General features: G+C 47.5%; 1 protein-coding gene across 1 annotated transcript; it reads right to left on the bottom strand.

Moving 5' to 3' along the window:
- Nucleotides 1-14,147: 14,147 nt before the first annotated feature.
- GPR25 (G protein-coupled receptor 25) lies at nt 14,148-15,403 on the bottom strand. The gene has a single exon (XM_036086701.2). The coding sequence runs from the start codon at nt 15,252-15,254 to the stop codon at nt 14,148-14,150; it is 1,107 nt and encodes a 368-aa protein (XP_035942594.2). The 5' UTR covers nt 15,255-15,403.
- Between the last annotated feature and the right edge of the window lie 2,541 nt (nt 15,404-17,944).

Genomic DNA, 17,944 nt, shown 5'->3' with positions numbered 1-17,944 from the left:
CTGCTGGTGGAGGACGTGGACCGTTCCTCTCCCGAGCGCGGAACCGGCCCTTCCTCCCTGCAGGACCCCAGCCCCCAGCCTCCCTTCCCTCGCTCTGGGATCACTGCCCAGCATGCCCTCAGGCCCTGGTCTCCAGCCATCCTCTCTTCTGTTTCTAGAGACCCACAGAATTTGAAACTTTAAAAAAATTTTTTTAAAAGATCATTTATTTGAGAGAGAGAACAAGAGAGCAAGCTGGGGGCGGGGCGGGGGGGAGGGGCAGAGGGAGAGGGAGAAGCAGACTCCCCGCCGAGCAGGGAGCCAAATGCGGGGCTCGATCCCAGTACCCTGGAATCATGACCCGAGCCAAAGAAAGACCCTTAACCAACTAAGCCACCCAGGCACTCCAAGAATTTGAAACTTTAAGAAAAGATAGTGAATTATGTTAAAAACAATACAACTACAAAGATAAAAAGCTAAATACCAGAGCAGAGAAAGCAGTGGTTGTTGTGGGGCTTTCAAATATGGCAGAGAACAGCCCCTCGACAGATAGGACATGTGGGTCCCAAGGGCGCCTCTGCTCCCAGCTCTCCTCACCCCCCCCTTCCAGTGCCCACAAAGAAAGCCCCTATCTGCTTGAAGTCAGATGGCACGTAGTGAGACTTTGTCAGCCAGGTCTTCACGGCATTTCTGCGCTGGCAGGATTATGCGTGGTGGAGAAGTCCCAGGCCCCTGGGAGCAGACCCCTGGCCCCCAAGTCCCTGCCTGAGCTGCACCTCAAGTCATGAGTTCCAGCAGCTAGCCGGGGCGGTGGTGGGAAAGGTGGAGGGCGAAGGTGGGGGTGTCTCCTGCTCTGATCAGCACTGGGTTATTAGAAATCCGATAACCGGTTGCTTTTCTCAAAGGCCTGGGATAGAGGTGCCCTCCAAAGTAGCGCCTGGCCTACTTGGGGCCTTTTTGTCACTTTACCTGGCAGCTGGTTATTGAGCAGCTCAGGGACATAATTTAGGAGAGATGTAAAAAGTATGTGTTTTGGACTCAAGACAAATTAGCCTCGGTTTCTTCATCTGTAAAATGGGGATGGTGGACCCACTGCTATGGCTGTGGGTTGGATAGTGAAATCATGTAAGATGGTTTTTAGCATTATGTAATTATCGAGTAATCTCTCCACCCAAAGTGGGGCTCCAACTCATGGCCCCGAGATCAAGAGTCACATGTTCCACGGACTGAGCCAGCCAGACGCCTGGGAAAGGTAGTGATTTTTATTATTTTTATTTATTTAATTTTTTAAGATTTTATTTATTTATTTGCCAGAGAGAGAGCACAAGTAGGCAGAGGGAGAAGTAGTTCTCCCCACTGAGCAGGGAGCCCGATGCGGGGCTCGATCCCAGGACCCAGGGTTCATGACCTGAGCCGAGGGCAGACGCTTAACTGACTGAGCCACCCAGTCGTCCTAGTAGTGATTTTTTTAAAAGATGTTTTTTTCCACATTCCTAATCTTAAAAGAAAAATAAGTTCTTCTTCCTTACCCCCAACTCTAAGGAAAAAAAAAAAAAAAAAAAAAGAAGCTTCTGCATGATAATTATGACTTCAGTGGTCCAAACCTGTTTACTGGTGACCAAGTTTCACTTCCTGTGGTTTAGCAGCTCAAAGCTTCAAAAGGCCACCCTCCTCCTGTGACCAGCCCTGGGCCTGGGGCCTTGGCATGGATTAACTAGAAACAAATTCATACCTCACACTTTTGTCTCCTCTTAAAATACTCAGTGTGATGAGAAAGGAAGAGAAAGGAGAATGGTTTACCTTGAGGTAGGATGCTCTTGAAATCAATTGAAATGGTCCATAAACCCAGCTATGTGTGACCTCTTCACACCTCCCACCCCAAAGCTCTTGTCCCAACCCCCTCTGTGACTGGTCAGTGCATTTCCATCTATTTGTTTATAATTCATGCACTAAAGTGTTCTAGGCACTTTGATAGCTCTGTGGGGCGTGGGCAGAGAGAGGGGGCTTAGTGGTTGGAGTCAGTTCTGTGGAATAGCTGAAAGGCACCATGCAAGGTCTGATGGAGGAGCTTGAAGCAAAGTTTAGCTGGGTGTTTGTGATGGGCAAAAGCCCCCTAAGCTGAAACCAGGGAGGAGAAGCCACTGAGTTTGTCCAAGAAACTTCAAATATGTCTTGGATGCTGGAAAGTGGGTGATGTCTACTTTCTATCCTTGCCCATTGCTAAGAGCTGGGATTCCAGCAAGCACAGCTAAGAAATTGAAAAGCAATCTCTATACACGCAAATGCCAACAGTGATTACTTCTGGGGAGGGGGCTGGCCCAGGGACTGGGGGACGAAGAGGAGTTGAGTTTTATTTATCATTTCTGTGTGGACTTTTTGCTGCGAAAATGTATTCTTTATTCATATGCCATTTCTGCAATTTAAAATTAATGGTTAAAATTGATACTCTAAAACTTATTATGAATACTTTCCAACATAAATAAAAGGACAGAGTCTAGTATAATGAACTCTCATTTATCCATCACCTAGATTTAGTGATTTTCAACATTTCCCTATATTTCCTTAGTTTATCTTTTCTTTAGCAAAATTTTATTTTTTTTAAAGATTTTTATTTATTTATTTGACAGAGAGACACTGAGAGAGGGAACACAAGCAGGGGGAGAGGGAGAAGCAGGCTTCCCGCTGAGCAGGGAGCCCAACGCGGGGCTCTATCCCAGGACCCTGGGATCATGACCTGAGCTGAAGGCAGACGCTTAACGACTGAGCCACCCAGGCAGCCCCCCCCCCCCTTTTTTTAAGCATTTTATTTATTTATTTGACAGAGACACAGCGAGAGAGGGAACACAAGCAGGGGGAATGGGGGAAGGAGAAGCAGGCTTCCCACTGAGCAGGGAGCCCGAAGTGGGGCTCAATCCCAGGACCCTGGGATCATGAACCGAGCCGAAGGCAGATGCTTAACGACTGAGCCACCCAGGAGCCCCCTTTAGCAAAATATTTTTTAAAAAGTCCCAGACGTGGCCACACACCACTTCTAAATGTTTCAGAGCGCATCTCTGAAAAAAAACTGGACACTTTTCTTACAGAATCATATGATCATTATCACAATAGCCTAATACCGAGTCACATTCAAAGTTCCCCAGTTGTCCCAACACTGTCTTTAAAGCCGGTCTGTGTTTATCTGGATCCAAGTAAGGTCTACACGTTGAATTTGGCTCTTTTTTCTTGTGTGGGTCCCCTTTCCCCACCCCCCAATTTTTTTTTATCATGTCAGTGACTTGTTGAAATCAGGTCAGTTGTCTCATGAAATGACCTACATTCTGTGTTTTATCTGCTTGCCTCCTCGCGTTGTCATTGAACTTGCTCCTGACCCCTATATTTGTCACATTGTGTTTTCTCCCTTCTCACTGGAAACTAGTCCCTGAGACGATATGTGAACATCTTGTAATGGTCCAGCTCTCACCTCATGGCTTTAGTATCCACCAGTGATCTTTGCCTGAATCAATTACTTTCTTCGAGGTTGTGAAAGGTGATTTTCTGTTTCTATTTAAAATATTTTTTTTCTTAAAAAGCAGTAAACTTCATATGGTGTGGGCAGTCGCCTTCTTATTGACCTACCTTCCAAGTTCAGGTTATGATATAAGAAAATCCCCAAAAGATGTCCCTGTTGATTTATTATATTTTAAAATAACTTCCCTGTTCTGGGGCGCCTGGGTGGCTCAGTCATTAAGCGTCTGCCTTCCGCTCAGGTCATGATCCCAGGGTCCTGGGATCGAGCTCCGCATCGGGCTCCCTGCTCAGCGGGAAGCCTGCTTCTCCCTCTCCCACTCCCCCTGTTTGTGTTCCCTCTCTCGCTGTCTCTCTCTCTGTCAAATAAATAAATAAATAAATCTTAAAAAAAAAAATAATAACTTCCCTGTTCTTACAGCCTGCTGGCGGGCTCTGCTCAGGAGTCTTTCAAGACTTTAACTGCTGAGAGTCCCCAGACCCTGGATGTGTGGATCTCTCTTGGTACCAGACCACAGAGAAACAGATTCTTAAATGTCAAAAAGCGTTTAAGTGGGCTGAGAAATGAATTTTACTTTCTGACTTGCTGTTACGTGTTTGTCTTGCCTCGTTTATGGTAGTGGATGGCACGGTTGAATTGTTGCCTTTGCGTGTGTGTGGATCGTGTTGCCGTGATTGTTTGATTTTTAATTGATGGATTTATGCTTCCAGCCTTTTGGTGGGTGCATTTTATAAAACATTTAAAATATTTTTAAAAGCAATACATGAGATAAGTCTCTGGAGAATAGATTGGGCCTGTAATCATGGGACTGTGGACCAGAGAGGTCCCCTCACCCCATGTCCCCCCAGGGCTGGGCCCCTGTCCGCAGCAGCCTGACCACCCTGACCACCCACGGCTGGTGTGTCGGCAGAGCCGCTGGGTGTGGAAGGCTGCCCGCCCCGCTCGTGTCAGGGAATGCTCTGGGCTCTGCGAGGCAGTCCCCGCCCTGAAAGACAGGACGACCAGGGTCTACTCATAGGCTTTCACGCAAGGGACACTGTGATCAACCAATTCTCTGGAAATCAATGATTACAAAAGTGATTTATTCGCACAGTACAGAATTCTTTGCATAATTTGGAGTTTAAAAAAGAGGAAAAGAAAAATAACATTTTACTCAAAATTAAAGTTCTGCATGGATTTTCTTTCTTTTATGCCCGGAAGCCTACACTTTCTGTCTTTTGTGTGTGTGGGATGGAGACTCAAGTCATCAGTGGTTGTTCTTCAGGGGAGCTGGGAATCTTTCTAATTTCTGTAGCCCCACGGCCTTGCTGAGTAACTGGCACATGGCAGATGCAAAATAAAAATGTGTTGAATCAATTAATTTGAGAAGAGAAATCCAAAGCCAGGGTATAATTCAGTTCCACTTAAGGAATAGTTTGTGCTGTTTATTTTACTCCCAATGATTATAGCAAACATCGAATGCTTATTATGTGTCACGTAGTTCTAAGCACTTCGTATAGTAACGCATTTAACTTTTTCATGTGCCCACTGAAATAAAAAGCACTGTTCCCATTTTACACATGAGGATTTTGAAGCAGAAAGGGTTGAACACTTACCCGGGTAACAAAGAAGGTGAGAAGCGGAGCTGGGACTTGGAACCCAGAGGTGGCCCCAGCTTATGCACTAAAGTCCTATGTTACACTGTTTTTCACAGTCGGTCCATTAGAGTCTAAAATAATAATAAGTAATTACTGACATGCACTTCAGTACATTAATGTGCTATGCTACTTTTCAAAGCGCTTCCAAAATGCATTGTTTATGAGTCCACAGCGCCTGCTCTTGAGGTGAGGGGAGTTCGCTGTTTCGAAGGAGACAGACCATCAGCGGTGATAGAATCATGCAGGGCAGCGAAGGAGAAGAGCCTATAGGAGGGGGAACAGGCGGCAGGGAGTGTTGTTCGGTTTGGAACGGACATTCAAAACCAGTCCTGAGCTAGATGGGAAGGATGCTCGCTGCAGTGTATTTATCAAAGCGAAAGCTCCTGAGCAAGTTGAATGTCTAATAGGGAGGATCGGTTAGCTACATTATGGTTTATCCACAGTGACCATTATGAAATCTATATAGTGGCCCAGAAAAATGTTTATAGTATATTCTGGGGTGGGGGGAACAGAACATCTCATGATCGCAGCAATGTAAAATGTGACCGTGATAGAGAAGGGTTGGAAAGAGAATGTGCCAACGTGAAAATTACTGCAATTAGGGTGGAGGGTCTGGAGTTATTTAACTCTTAATATGACATTTTTCTCTCTTTATGGAATCAGAATTTAAAAATGAAACCTGAGAAGATTTGGGACAATAGGTTATAAAAAAAAAGAGAGAGAGAGAAAGAAAACACCCAAGACTTTGCTTAAAAAGATAGAAAGAATTCAGCAAGCCTTGTGTCCTCTACTATGCTGTGACTTTGTGTGCATAGGATCCAGTATGGGGACAACACAAGGCTTGTTTTAGGGTGGTTGGGGGCTGATGCGAAGAGACATATTGGATTAGAGAGATGCAAGCATGCACATCATGAAGACAGTCATTTTCAGAGCAGGGTGCGCGAGATTAATCACCCTGTGTCTAGCACGTCTCCCTGGGGCAAACCACAACCTCCACCCAGACACCAGCAGCTGTTGTCTCAGATCTGTACTTCAGGCTTTGCTGCCCGCCAGAGCCAAGCCCCTCTGCTTTCACTGCCTAACTTGCCAGTTAGGACTACCCAGGCAATGTGGGGGGTGGGGTGGGGTTTTGCACTGTTTCTCCCCATTTTGATCCCTTACCTCAACACACCTGCAAAGATCCCCATTCATCCTCTCATTCTGATGCCCAAGCTCTCCTTGGTGAGGGGACCCTGATTATATTAGTCTGGGTTCTCCAAAGAAACAGAACCAATAGAAGAGATAAATATATCTATTATATATAGATATTGATATATTATATAGATCGTTATATGTATTATAATATATATATTTATATACACACATCTAAATCCATCCATCTCTCTATTTAAAGACATTTATTATAAGAAATTAGCCCACAGCATTACAGAGGCTGAGAAGTCCCAAGATCTGCAGTTGGCAGGCTGGAGACCCAGGAGAGACTCGATGATGTAAATTCCAATCCCAGTCTGAGTCCAAAGGAACAGCTCAGACAGTCAGGTAGAAAGTGAATTCCCTCTTACACAGCCTTTTTGTTGTGTTCAGGCCTTCGATGGATTGGATGAGCCCCCTGCCTCCCACCTCCGCCCCCACACCCTGCCACGTTAGGGAGCTCAATCTTCTTTTTTTTTTTTAAGATTTTATTTATTTGTGAGAGAGACAATGAGAGACAGAGAGCATGAGAGGGAGGAGGGTCAGAGGGAGAAGCAGACTCCCTGCTGAGCGGGGAGCCTGATGTGGGACTCGATCCCGGGACTCCAGGATCATGACCTGAGCCGAAGGCAGTCGCTTAACCAACTGAGCCACCCAGGCGCCTGGGAGCTCAATCTTCTTTACTCAGGCTATCGATTCACATGTTAATCTCATGCACGCCTATGGACACACTCAGAATAGCATTTGACCAAATGTCTGGGCACCGTGTGGCCCAGCAAGTTGGCACATAAAATTAACCATCATTTAACCATTGATCTTTTGAGAACAGAAGCAGGGTAATTCTCTGCAGGGCCAGTAATGGTGGTCTTGACCTCAGTGTGCCATTTGGTTTAGTACTGATGAGGGATAAACAGGGTAAGGCAGGTGCTAGTAGAGTAGTGGAAGAAGGAAGATGACTTAAGCTGTGGGCCGGGATGCATGGGTTTTAAATTCTGCCATGTGTGTGTGACCCCCACAAGTCAATAAAGCTCTTGGCACTTTAGCTCCTTCATCTGTAAAATAGAGAAAATAATACAAGTTCTTTAGGGAAGATACTTGCACAAGTTACATAAACTCTCCAAGACTCAACTCTTTAACCTCTAGCACAGGGACAATAAATTCTATACCTCATAAAATTGTTGTGAGGATTAATAAGATAATATATATAAAACCTTTAGCTCGGTGCCTCTCATATATTATGTGCTCAATAAATATTAGCTATCATTTTAACATCTACTTCAGAGGGATGTTGTAATCACCTATTATAAATAAAAAGTCTTTGGAATAATATAATAAGATGGCAATCTTGTGTTCTTTTAAAGTTGGGCAGATACCAAACTGACAAATATTTTTAAAAATAATAATTCCTGGTGTTGTTTGTTAAGGGTGTGGTGAATGGGCACTCGCATACACCTCTAGAGAGAATACAAATTTTCCAACAATTTGGCACAATGTACCAAAAGTCTTAAACTGCTTGTAGTCTTTGATGAATACTGATTTTCACTTCTAGGAATTTGTCCTAAAAAATGAATTAGAAAAGGTTACAAAAATCTTTGTACAAGGATGTTCATCATAGAATTATTTATAAGGGTGAAAAATTGAAACAAGATTAGGGACTTGGGGCTGCCTGGCTGGCTCAGCCGGAAGAGCATGCAATTCTTGATCTTGGGGTCATGAGTTTGCATCTCATGTTGGGTGTAGAGATTACTTTAAAAAATAAATAAGCTTAAAAAAAAAGATTAGGAGCTTGGTTACACAAATGAGATTATATTTAATATAATGATGTATTGTAACCTTAAAAACACGTTTTAGAAAAATATCTAATGATATAATAAAATATGGCATATTGCTGAGGGAAGAAAGCAGGCTACAAAATAATGTATATAGGGCTCCCTGGCTGGCTCAGTTGGTAGAGCATGCGACTCTTGATCTTGGGTCATGAGTTCAAGCCCCATGTTGGGTGTAGAGCCTACTTAATTAAAAAAAAAGAATGAGGGGCGCTTGGGTGGCTCAGTCGTTAAGCGTCTGCCTTCAGCTCAGGTCATGATCCCAGGGTCCTGGGATCGAGCCCCGTATCGGGCTCCCTGCTCAGTGGAAGGCCTGCTTCTCCCTCTCCCGCTCCCCCTGCTTATGTTCCCTCTGTCGCTGTCTCTCTGTCAAATAAATAAAATCTTAAAAAAAAAAAATGAGTGCCAAAATAATGTATGTAATATACATTTAACATATCGTGACTGAGTGCCAATTTTGTGCCAGGCACTGGGTATACACTTGGGAACACAACAGACCCAGTCTGTGGTCTCATGTAGATTCTCCCCAATCTAGCTGAAAGAAAAATGTACACATGTGTATTATTATATACATAGAAAAATAATCTAAGGTATCTTTTCATGGTGAAATGATGGGTGTTTTTCATATTTTCCTTTGTATTTTCCTGTAATTTCCACTTTTTATTAATAAAGAACCGGTGTTGCTTTAATAATTAGAAGAAAACTCTTAAAAATTAAAAAATTTGTTTTATTTGAGTATAGTTGACACACAATGTGACATTACTTTCAGGTGTGCAGCATAGTGATTCAACAACTCTACGTTACGCTGTGCCCACCCCAAGGGTAGCTGCCCTCTGTCACCACACAACCAAATACAATATCATTGACCAGATTCCCTGTGCTGTACGTTTTATTCACATGACTCATTCGCTTATTCTTCCCATAACCGGAAGCCTGGATCTCTCACTCCCCTTCACCCATTTTGCCCATCCCCCCCCTTCCCTCAGGCAACCACCAGTTTGTTCTCTGTATTTCTAGGTCTGAGTCTGCTTTTTATCTGTTTATTCATTTGTCTTGTTTTTTTTAGATTCCACATGTAAGTGAGATTATATGGTATGTGTCTTGGAAATTCTTAAAAATTCTTAAAATTCTTAAAATTTTTAAGAGAGAGCCTGGGTCAGGGAGTCGCCTAGTGTGAGCTGGGTTCAGAATGGAGAGAGCGCCTCTTTGGGTGTCGCAGGGGAAGAGAGGGCAGGAGGGTTCGACAAAGGTTTGAGCGGCAATGTTTGCTTCTCTGTGACCTTGACCAAGCCTCTTTACTTGTCAGTTTCGTCGTCAGTAAAATGAAGCTAATCATTCCTGCCTGCTGCAGGGTCATGAGAATTGATGAAATCATGTGTTTGTGCTTTTTAAACATTTGTGGCGTGTTACACAGACGTAAGTGGTGTTATTATTACCTTAAACAAGTGACTTCCCATCTCTGATCCTCAGTGTCCTCTTCTTAGAATGGACAAAATGGGTTTCTAGCTCTATAGTACTGTGATGTAGTAAATGTGAATCCCAGGCAGTGTCTGCCTTCATGGAAGATGTCATTACATACTTCTTGACTTTGGTGATCGTGAAGAGGAAGAGCGATTGCACATCTTCGCTTCCTCTTTTCCTCTCACTTTCCAAGCATTCCCTGGTCTGTTGGCTACGGGTCTTTCTATCATTTGCCCCATTCGCCTGAGGCTGGGGGGCTTGGTGCAGGACAGGGAGTGGTAAGAAGCTTCCTGCAGGTCACTCAGCCCCAGCAAGGGAGGGATTTAGACTTGATAAGATCTACCACCTGGGAAGCCCTCACAAGTGTCCAGAGTCCTCATTTTACCCTCAGAATGACACGGGGGCTGAGTCCTGTCACCGAGCACAGCTTTGCCAGCTCTGTCATTCTTCTGAACTCCTCAGATCACTCATCACCCCGGGGGGGGCCCTGGGTTCCCACACTATGCCCTGAGAAAGAACCCCGAGGATTAAGGGAGGTGAGAAAAAATGCCCAGAATTAGTCACAAGAATGAAGTCAGAATCACACAGGGCAAATGTGCCCAGCCTTTGACCAGGTGCTGACCTTTTTTTTTTTTTTTAATCTATCTCTTTTTTTAAATTTGAGTATAGTTGATGCTGACCTTTTAAAACCCCAGAGCAGCTCCACCCTTCTCGCCTCCACAGCGGAGGGCAGGGCGAGGGTGAGGGCAGGGGCGGGGGTGGTGACAGGGATGGGGATGGGGAGGGGGCAGCAGGGCCTGGAACGAGATTGTCCCAAGGCGGGGCTCCTGTGGTTGGTTTGTCTAAAACACCACAGCTTACAAAGTACTTTCAAGAACATGATTTCCTTTGATCTACCAGGCAGCCCAGGCAGACATAATCATCTCCATCCTTCGGATGAAGAAAGTGAGGCTCACGTGGCAGAGAGACACCCCAGGACAGGCAGCTAGTGTGGCGGCGGGAGGCAGGACCCAGGCCGATGTTAGTTAGCCCCAGCGCTTTGGCAGTTTCACGGCCCTTTGATAACTTCCCTTAAAAAAAAAGTTATAAAATTTTCGAGAACAGAGAGATGGACGGGGGAAGGGATCTATAATCCCCTTACTCTGACACAATCACTGCTAACATTTATTGAATTTCCTCTAGACTTTCTCATGTGCCCTTTTATCGAACATACCTAAAATGACATATCCTTCCTCCTACTCTTCACAATATGTCATATCATTTCATATTATGGTGTGGTTCTGATGGTCATTCCTTCAGCAGGCAGTTAATGAGTGCCTATTGCATGCCAGCTAGGGTCCCAGGCATTGGGATACAGCCCTGAATAAAGCAGACAAACTCCTTTCACTTATGGAGCCCATATTCTGATGGCAGAGACCAACAATGAACAAAGAAGTAAGACAGATGGCATTTCCTTCCTTAGCACCAAGAGAAAAGAAACATACCTGATGCTTAAAACTTGTGCTAAAGAGCGAAAGATAGTTTTTATCCACAGGACGTGGTGGCATGTAAGGTTTTGCTTTACCAAAACCCATCTAACAATTATTGAGCTTGAAGCGAGTGGGTGTTCAACACACGCAATTTTGTTACCTTCTTTTCTTTTATCGTCAACATTTTCTAATCTCTCCTTTCAGCAACATCTTAAAAATTTGCCTAACAACAGCCCATTATATTAATGAGGGCATTACACCACCAGACATTCAAGTTGTTCCCTTTCAGGTGAAGTCTTTAAGAATGTTTTAGAACTTGGTGCATCAAACTTTTCTTAGTATTATTGTCTCAGAAGAGAGTGGCGGACATGAAATCACAGGGTCACAGGGAAAGGACATTTTGGAGGGATGGGATATGAATATTTTTTAAAGCTCTGGGTATTGATTGACAAATTGCTTTCTAAAAGAATCTGCCCTTTGAGGGCCTGGGTGGCTCAGTCGGTGAAGCGTCTGCCTTTGGCTCAGGTCAGGATCTCAGGGTCCTGGGATCGAGCCCCACGTGGGGCTCCCTGCTCCGTGGGGAGCCTGCTTCTCCCTCTCCCTCTCTGCCTGCCGCTCTGCCTGCTTGTGCGCACTCTCTCTCTGTCAAATAAATAAATAAAATCTTAAAAAAAAGAAAAAAGAATCTGCCCTTTAACTCTCCTGCTGGCAATATATGTGGGAGTGCTCATTTAACTCTTTCCTGAACCTGCGCCTCGTCTTCCTCAGTGAAAACTGTAAGTTTCCTGGTCCTCTTTTGCTCTTGTGTGCATATAAAAGAAAATTTCCAAGGGACACAAGGCAGACTAATTCAGTGACCTACTGAAACAAAGGGAGGGAACTTTCTCTCCTCGTCAGCCCATCAGCCGGAGTTCTGCAGCGGGAAGTAAATGCTGAGTTTCAATAAGTACTCCAGAAGGGCTATAAAGAAACCTGGGCATGGAGAAGCCTTCTTCCTGTCTGCGTTCAGAGAGCTCAATGAGTCAGTAAGTCAGGAGACGTATATTGGTGGGAATAGAGGTGGCACCAGTCAGAACAGTCAAGAGAAGTGCCTGGCCTGTAAGCTGAGGTTTCGCCACATCCCAACCCACAGGAGAGCTAGCTTCCCTATCCTGCAAGCCCGCCGTATGACACAGAATAATTTCCTTTTTTTTAAAGATTTATTTAAGTAATCTCTACACCCAATGTGGGCCTCGAACCCATGACCCCAGGAACAAGAGTCGCATGCTCCTTGGACTGAGCCAGCCAGGCACCCCAGCGAAAAATAATTTCTTGCATCAGAGAGCAAGGGTGAGGATAGGAAGAGCCATGATATACTTGAGCTCTTAAACCTCAAGAGTGTCTGAAATTTGTCCTACTGGCACCAAGGACCCCACAGGCTGCAACTCTTGCCTCTCTCTGGGTGTATGGGAGGAATGTGCTTAACCTTTCTTAACAGCCTCACCTACTAGGGACAGCTGACAGGTGGGGTCAAGATGGGGGGTGACATTCAATCCACTCTAATCCAACAGCCCCAAAGGCTAAAGACAAATGCAGTGGTATTAGGTAGGGGGTTAAGCAGCTTGAGAATGAATGCCCAGGATTCAGACCCAGCCTAGCACTGGAGTGCTGATCTCAGTGCATGCTGCCCGGAGCCTGCAACTTTATGATTGGGCTGGTGGAGATCTGGCTGGCAGGTGGTTCTCAAGGAGAATTACGTTCCTTTCCCTGCACTGATTGACATTCCTTTAGGCAAATCCTCTTAAATCAAAAGTATAAACACCGAATTCCCAAACCCTCAGAGGGTAAGTCACAAAGTCAGAAAATGGATAGATGGTCTCAAAAAGGATAGGAAAAAATGCCCAGTACATATTCAAAAAATCACAGTGACTCATTTCCTCTTTGAAGTGACACCTGGCCGGCAGATGCCCTTACATCTTTTTTCCTCTGTAACCTTCAAAATGTGAAATGTCCTTTAAAATAAAGGATTTGTTGCCTTTCTGTACAATTACTGCTCCCGAAATGGTGCAGCTGTCTAGGTCTCTGACATCACACTAAATCCTGATCATCTGAGGTTAACCTCAACTACTGGTTTGAATTTTGTCTGATCCAGTATTGGATTTTTCTCCTGACACTCATTTCACTCCCACTACTCAAGTAAAGAAAGACATGATTGTCGAGCTCAGGCTAGCAACAGTTTTTATTGAGAAAGGTGAACTGACACAGATGATTCTGCTGGCCCTGGCTGAGTGATAGAGAATCTGAATGTCTGGCGAAAGATTTCAGAATCTTCTGTCCAGAGGAAAGGGCCAAGATAATTTCCAGGGTGAGTCTGTCCGCTTCATGGGATTGGGGAGAGGATACAAAACTAGGGTAGGCCTAGCACTTTCTGGGAGATTGTCAGGAGGAATAAACTGGGCAGCGCACACTGGGGCTGGTTCCCATGGCTTTGGTGAGCTTTGAAAATGCAAATCTGAACTGATAGTGGCCAATGATACATCATAGACACAAAGATGACTAAATACAAAAGGGCTGTCAATTCCCATATTCTATAGAATTTCTTGTAGAGTGAGAGGGCCAGAGGGTCTGACTTCGAGAAGGTATTTCTCGGAAGACTGGCTATTGTAGGGGTTCAGAGAAAGCATAGCTGGAGACAACAGTAGCTTTTGGGGGGTCTGGGTTTGGTATTCTGGCCAGCGCTATTCCTAATGGGGCAGAGAAGGAAACCACTTCCCTTTCTTCTACTTGGCGAAACTGTGGGTGTCCAGGCTGCTGTCTGCTCCATCTCATAGGACCTTTACTGAACTGGAGAAAATTAGCCCCACTTGCCCACTGGGCTGAGAGAACAGCTGTTCTCAGCAGGCTGGTTTGGGGGCGGGAGTTCCAAAAGCGCTGAGGTTCTGGGAAAGCTAATGAAGGAGGCCCTGGGAGTCCGGGCAGTGCCGGCCCCCAGCCGAGAAGGCACGTCTGGGGAGTCTCCCCCACTCCCGCCCCACCCCCCGCCCCGGGCCTCCCTCCCCTGCGGGCTCCGGGGCCGCCACCTCCGCCCGGCGCGGGACAGCTACAGCAGGGCCCGGCCCGCGTTCGCCGTCCGGGCTCGCTCCCAGCTGCCGGCCGGGCTCCGGAACACGGAGCTGTCGTCCCTGGAGAGCGAGGACGCCGAGCTGCCTCTGCGCGCCGGGCGGTCGGCGCGCCCGCAGACCCCGCGCCAGGCGCGGGCGCGGAACGAGCGGTCCAGCAGCAGGTAGATGAGCGGGTTGGCGCAGCTGTTGACGAAGGCCAGGCAGGTGGCGATGCCGAGGCCCCAGCGCAGCGCCAGCAGCAGGCCGCAGGGCAGCGGCAGCGCCCCCAGGCGCGCCAGGTGGAAGACGGCCCGCAGGACGCCGAAGGGCAGCCAGGAGCCCACGAAGGCGCCCTCGACGGCGAAGATGATGCGCAGCGAGTTCCTCCGGGCCCGGCCCGGGTGCGGCGGGCGGCGCAGGCGGCGCGAGATGAGGCAGTAGCAGACCAGGCTGACGCCCAAGGGCAGCACGCACGTGAGCAGCAGCAGCAGCAGGCTCAGCACCTGGAAGGCGTCGGAGGGCTGCTCCCCGCACTGGCTGCCCCGGCCGCCGCCGGGGAGGGGCTGCAGCCCCCGGTAGGCCAGGGAGGGCAGGCCGGCCAGCAGCGCCGCGGCCCAGACGCCGCAGCAGGCGGCCAGCGCGCAGCGCCGGGTGCGCAGCGGCCGCGCCTCGAGCAGCTTCACCACCGCCAGGTAGCGGTCCACGCTCAGGCCCGCCAGCAGCAGCGCGCCTGCGCAGCGCGTGCCGGCCAGCACGAAGCCGCTGAGCTTGCAGAGGCCCTCGCCGAACGGCCAGCGGCCGCCCAGCGCCGCCGCCGCCGCCCACAGCGGCAGCGTGAGCACGAGGCCCAGGTCGGCGGCGGCCAGGTGCAGCACGAAGGTGTCCACGAGCCGCCGCGGGCCGCGCCGCCGAGCCAGCAGCCACACCACGAAGGAGTTGCCCAGCAGGCCCACCGCGAAGGCCGCCAGGTAGAGCACGGGCACGTAGGCGTAGCCGTAGGGCAGGTCCCGGACCCGGCACGGCTCCAGCTCCTCCAGGTCGCCGGACCCCGAGTAGTCCCAGGACGCCGTCCCCGGGCTGGGGAGCCAGGGCTCGGTGCGGTGCATGGCGGGGGGCCGCGAGGCCTGTGCGGGACGCAGCCTGGGTGCGGGCGGCGGGAGCTCTGAGCGAGGGAAGGGGGGTGGGGGTTGCTCTTCACGGCCGGTGCCCAGCACCTCCCTTCCTGCCGCCCAGACCGAGGCAAATGGGTGGGCAGGAAGGTGAGGGAGGAGAGGGTGGCGTGGGAGGGGCAGGCCCCCCTCCCCGGGTTGAGGCCTACGTTTTGGGGCTGGCCCTAGGGGAAGGGCAGGGACCCGGCAGAGGGGGCTTCGAGGGTTGTTCGAGGGAGGGTCCTCAGGGCTGGGACACCTGCCCTGCCTCCCAGTGGGAGCCGTCTGACGTCAGGATGCAAGAGGTGGCGTGTGCCCGAGAGCCCCCATCTGTTCTCGTCGCCCACTTCGCTCCTGCCCATGCTCCGTGCTGTTGTTTTCTCTAGTTTTATTAGAGGTGAGGGGATAGAACCCCGGCTGAGGGTTTTGTAAGGGGGGGGAGGGTGCCTCAGACTGCTGCAGGTTCACCTGTTCTCTAGGAAAAAGGGGTTCTGCTCTCTGGTGCACAAACAGGGTCGGGGTGAATGAGGGAGCCTGCACTGGGGGCCTCCCTCCTAATCAGGAATTGGGCACCAGAGCCCTCCAGCTGCTGTTAGGCTCCTGAGGCGCCAGGCTAAATGTCCTAACTCGAAGAGTGGCTTTTCTGACCAAATCAGGTCCTTATGAAGCCACATGGGAAGGTTTTAAGCTAGAGAGGAAGGGTATCCAGACAGAAAAGGAGAGGGGCCTGGGATTTAATCCCAGCTCTTCTTTATCTGCCCTCATCTGGTCAAATCTACCTATTAAGCCAAACACAGATGTAAACTCAGGACAAAAGATGACTCAAGATGGTACCTAATTTAGCAGCAGATTAGTTGTCTTTAATTAGGAGTCGGAAGTTTAGAGGAGGGTGAGATCCCTTATGGACCGGGTCAGGAGAGGATTCATGAAAGGGTGGGAATGACGCCTGACCTTGCAGGGGGTGGTGGCTCCCCAGGAGAGGATGGGTGAAGGAAAGCTTGCCCTTCCTCCAGAAGGTACCCTTTCTTCTCGCATTTGGTACGTTGCTTTTTCATTCTGTTGACGGTTTCCTTTGTGCAAAAGCCTTTTATTTTGGTATGCCGTTTCTACTGCGAGGATTCTGGGCAACTCCAGTTAAGTCCAGATCCTTTTTTTTTTTTTTTTTTTTTTGTTAATCTTATATATCGAAGTACTGACACACAGTATTATGTTAGTTTCAGGTGTATAACATAGGGATTTGATAATTCTATACGTTACACACTGCTTACCACCACTGCTTACTGCTGTCTGCATGGTACCATGCAACGTTGACTGACTATATTCCCGATGCTGTACTTTTCACTCCCCAGATTTGTTTTATAACTGGAAGTTTGTACCTCTTAATCCCCTACACCTGTTTTGCCCACCCTCCAACTCTCCTCCTCTCTGGCAACCACCAGTTCTCTGTATTTATGAGTCTGTTTTTGTTGTTTATTCGTTCACTTGCTTTTTTTAGATTATATATATGAGTGAAATCAAATGGCATTTGCCTTTCTCTGTCTGAAAATTTCACTTGGCAGGATCTTGGTCCTTTTTTTATGGCTGATTAATATTGCATTATATATTACATATATAACATATATAATTAGAGCATATATAGAATATACAGAGAGCACATACACACCACATTTCCTTTGTCAGTGAACACAGGTTGCTTCCATATCTTGGCTATTGTAAATAATGCTGTAATGAACATAGGGGTGCAGATATTTTTTTTTCAATTAGTGTTTTCAAACTGTTTTCCACACAGTGGGTGGACCCATTTTTCTTCCTGCCAACAGTACAAAGAGGCTCCCTTTCCACCACATCCTCGCCAACACTTGTCATTTCTTTTTGATACTAGCCATTCTGACTGATGTGAGGTGATCCTTCATTGTGGTTTTGATTTTGCAGTTCCTTGAGGATGAGTGATGTTGAGCATCTTTTTATGTGTCTATTGGCCATCTGTATGTCTTCTTTGGAAAAATGTCTACTCAGGTCCTCTGCCCATTTTCTAAGTTGGATTATTTGTGGTTTTTTGGTGTTGAGCTGTATAAGTTCTTTGTGTATTTTGGATATTAACTCCTTATGGGTGATGTCATTTGCAAATAACTGCTCCCATTCAGTAGGCTGCCTTTTCATTTTGTTGATGGTTTCCTTTGCTTTGCAAAGCTCTTTATTTTGGTGTGGTCCTGAGTGTCAATTTTTGCTTTTGTTCCGGGTCCAAATTCTTAGCAGACATCCCTCCCAGGAGATACTGTGTCGGAACCAACGTTTCTATGTGTGTGCCCACCCAGAGCCCACCACGCTGTCACCAGGAATGAGTGACGGACCTGTTGGGCACTCTAGTGTTGAAAATTGGAGGTGGATTATCAATCTTGATTCAGTTCACTTAACAGTGAGCTCCTTCATGGGGCAGGCAGTGTTTTAGGCATTGCGAGGAAGATGCCTTGAGGCAGGGGGATAGATATAGATGCAGCCTCTGCAGCGGCCAGCATGCCAGAAGTCAAAGTGATAAAGGCACAAGTCCTCTTGCAGGTTAGAGGAAAGAGCAGTTACTTCTGATGGCAAGAGTACATCAGAAAAGGCCTTCCAGGAGATGACCCGTGAGTGCAGGTCCAGGAAGGAGC

This window comes from Halichoerus grypus, chromosome 7, assembly GCF_964656455.1.
Source record: "Halichoerus grypus chromosome 7, mHalGry1.hap1.1, whole genome shotgun sequence".
Taxonomy (NCBI): Eukaryota; Metazoa; Chordata; class Mammalia; order Carnivora; family Phocidae; genus Halichoerus; species Halichoerus grypus.
The sequence above is the reverse complement of the archived record's forward strand: the minus strand, read 5'-3'. Positions and strand labels throughout refer to the sequence as shown.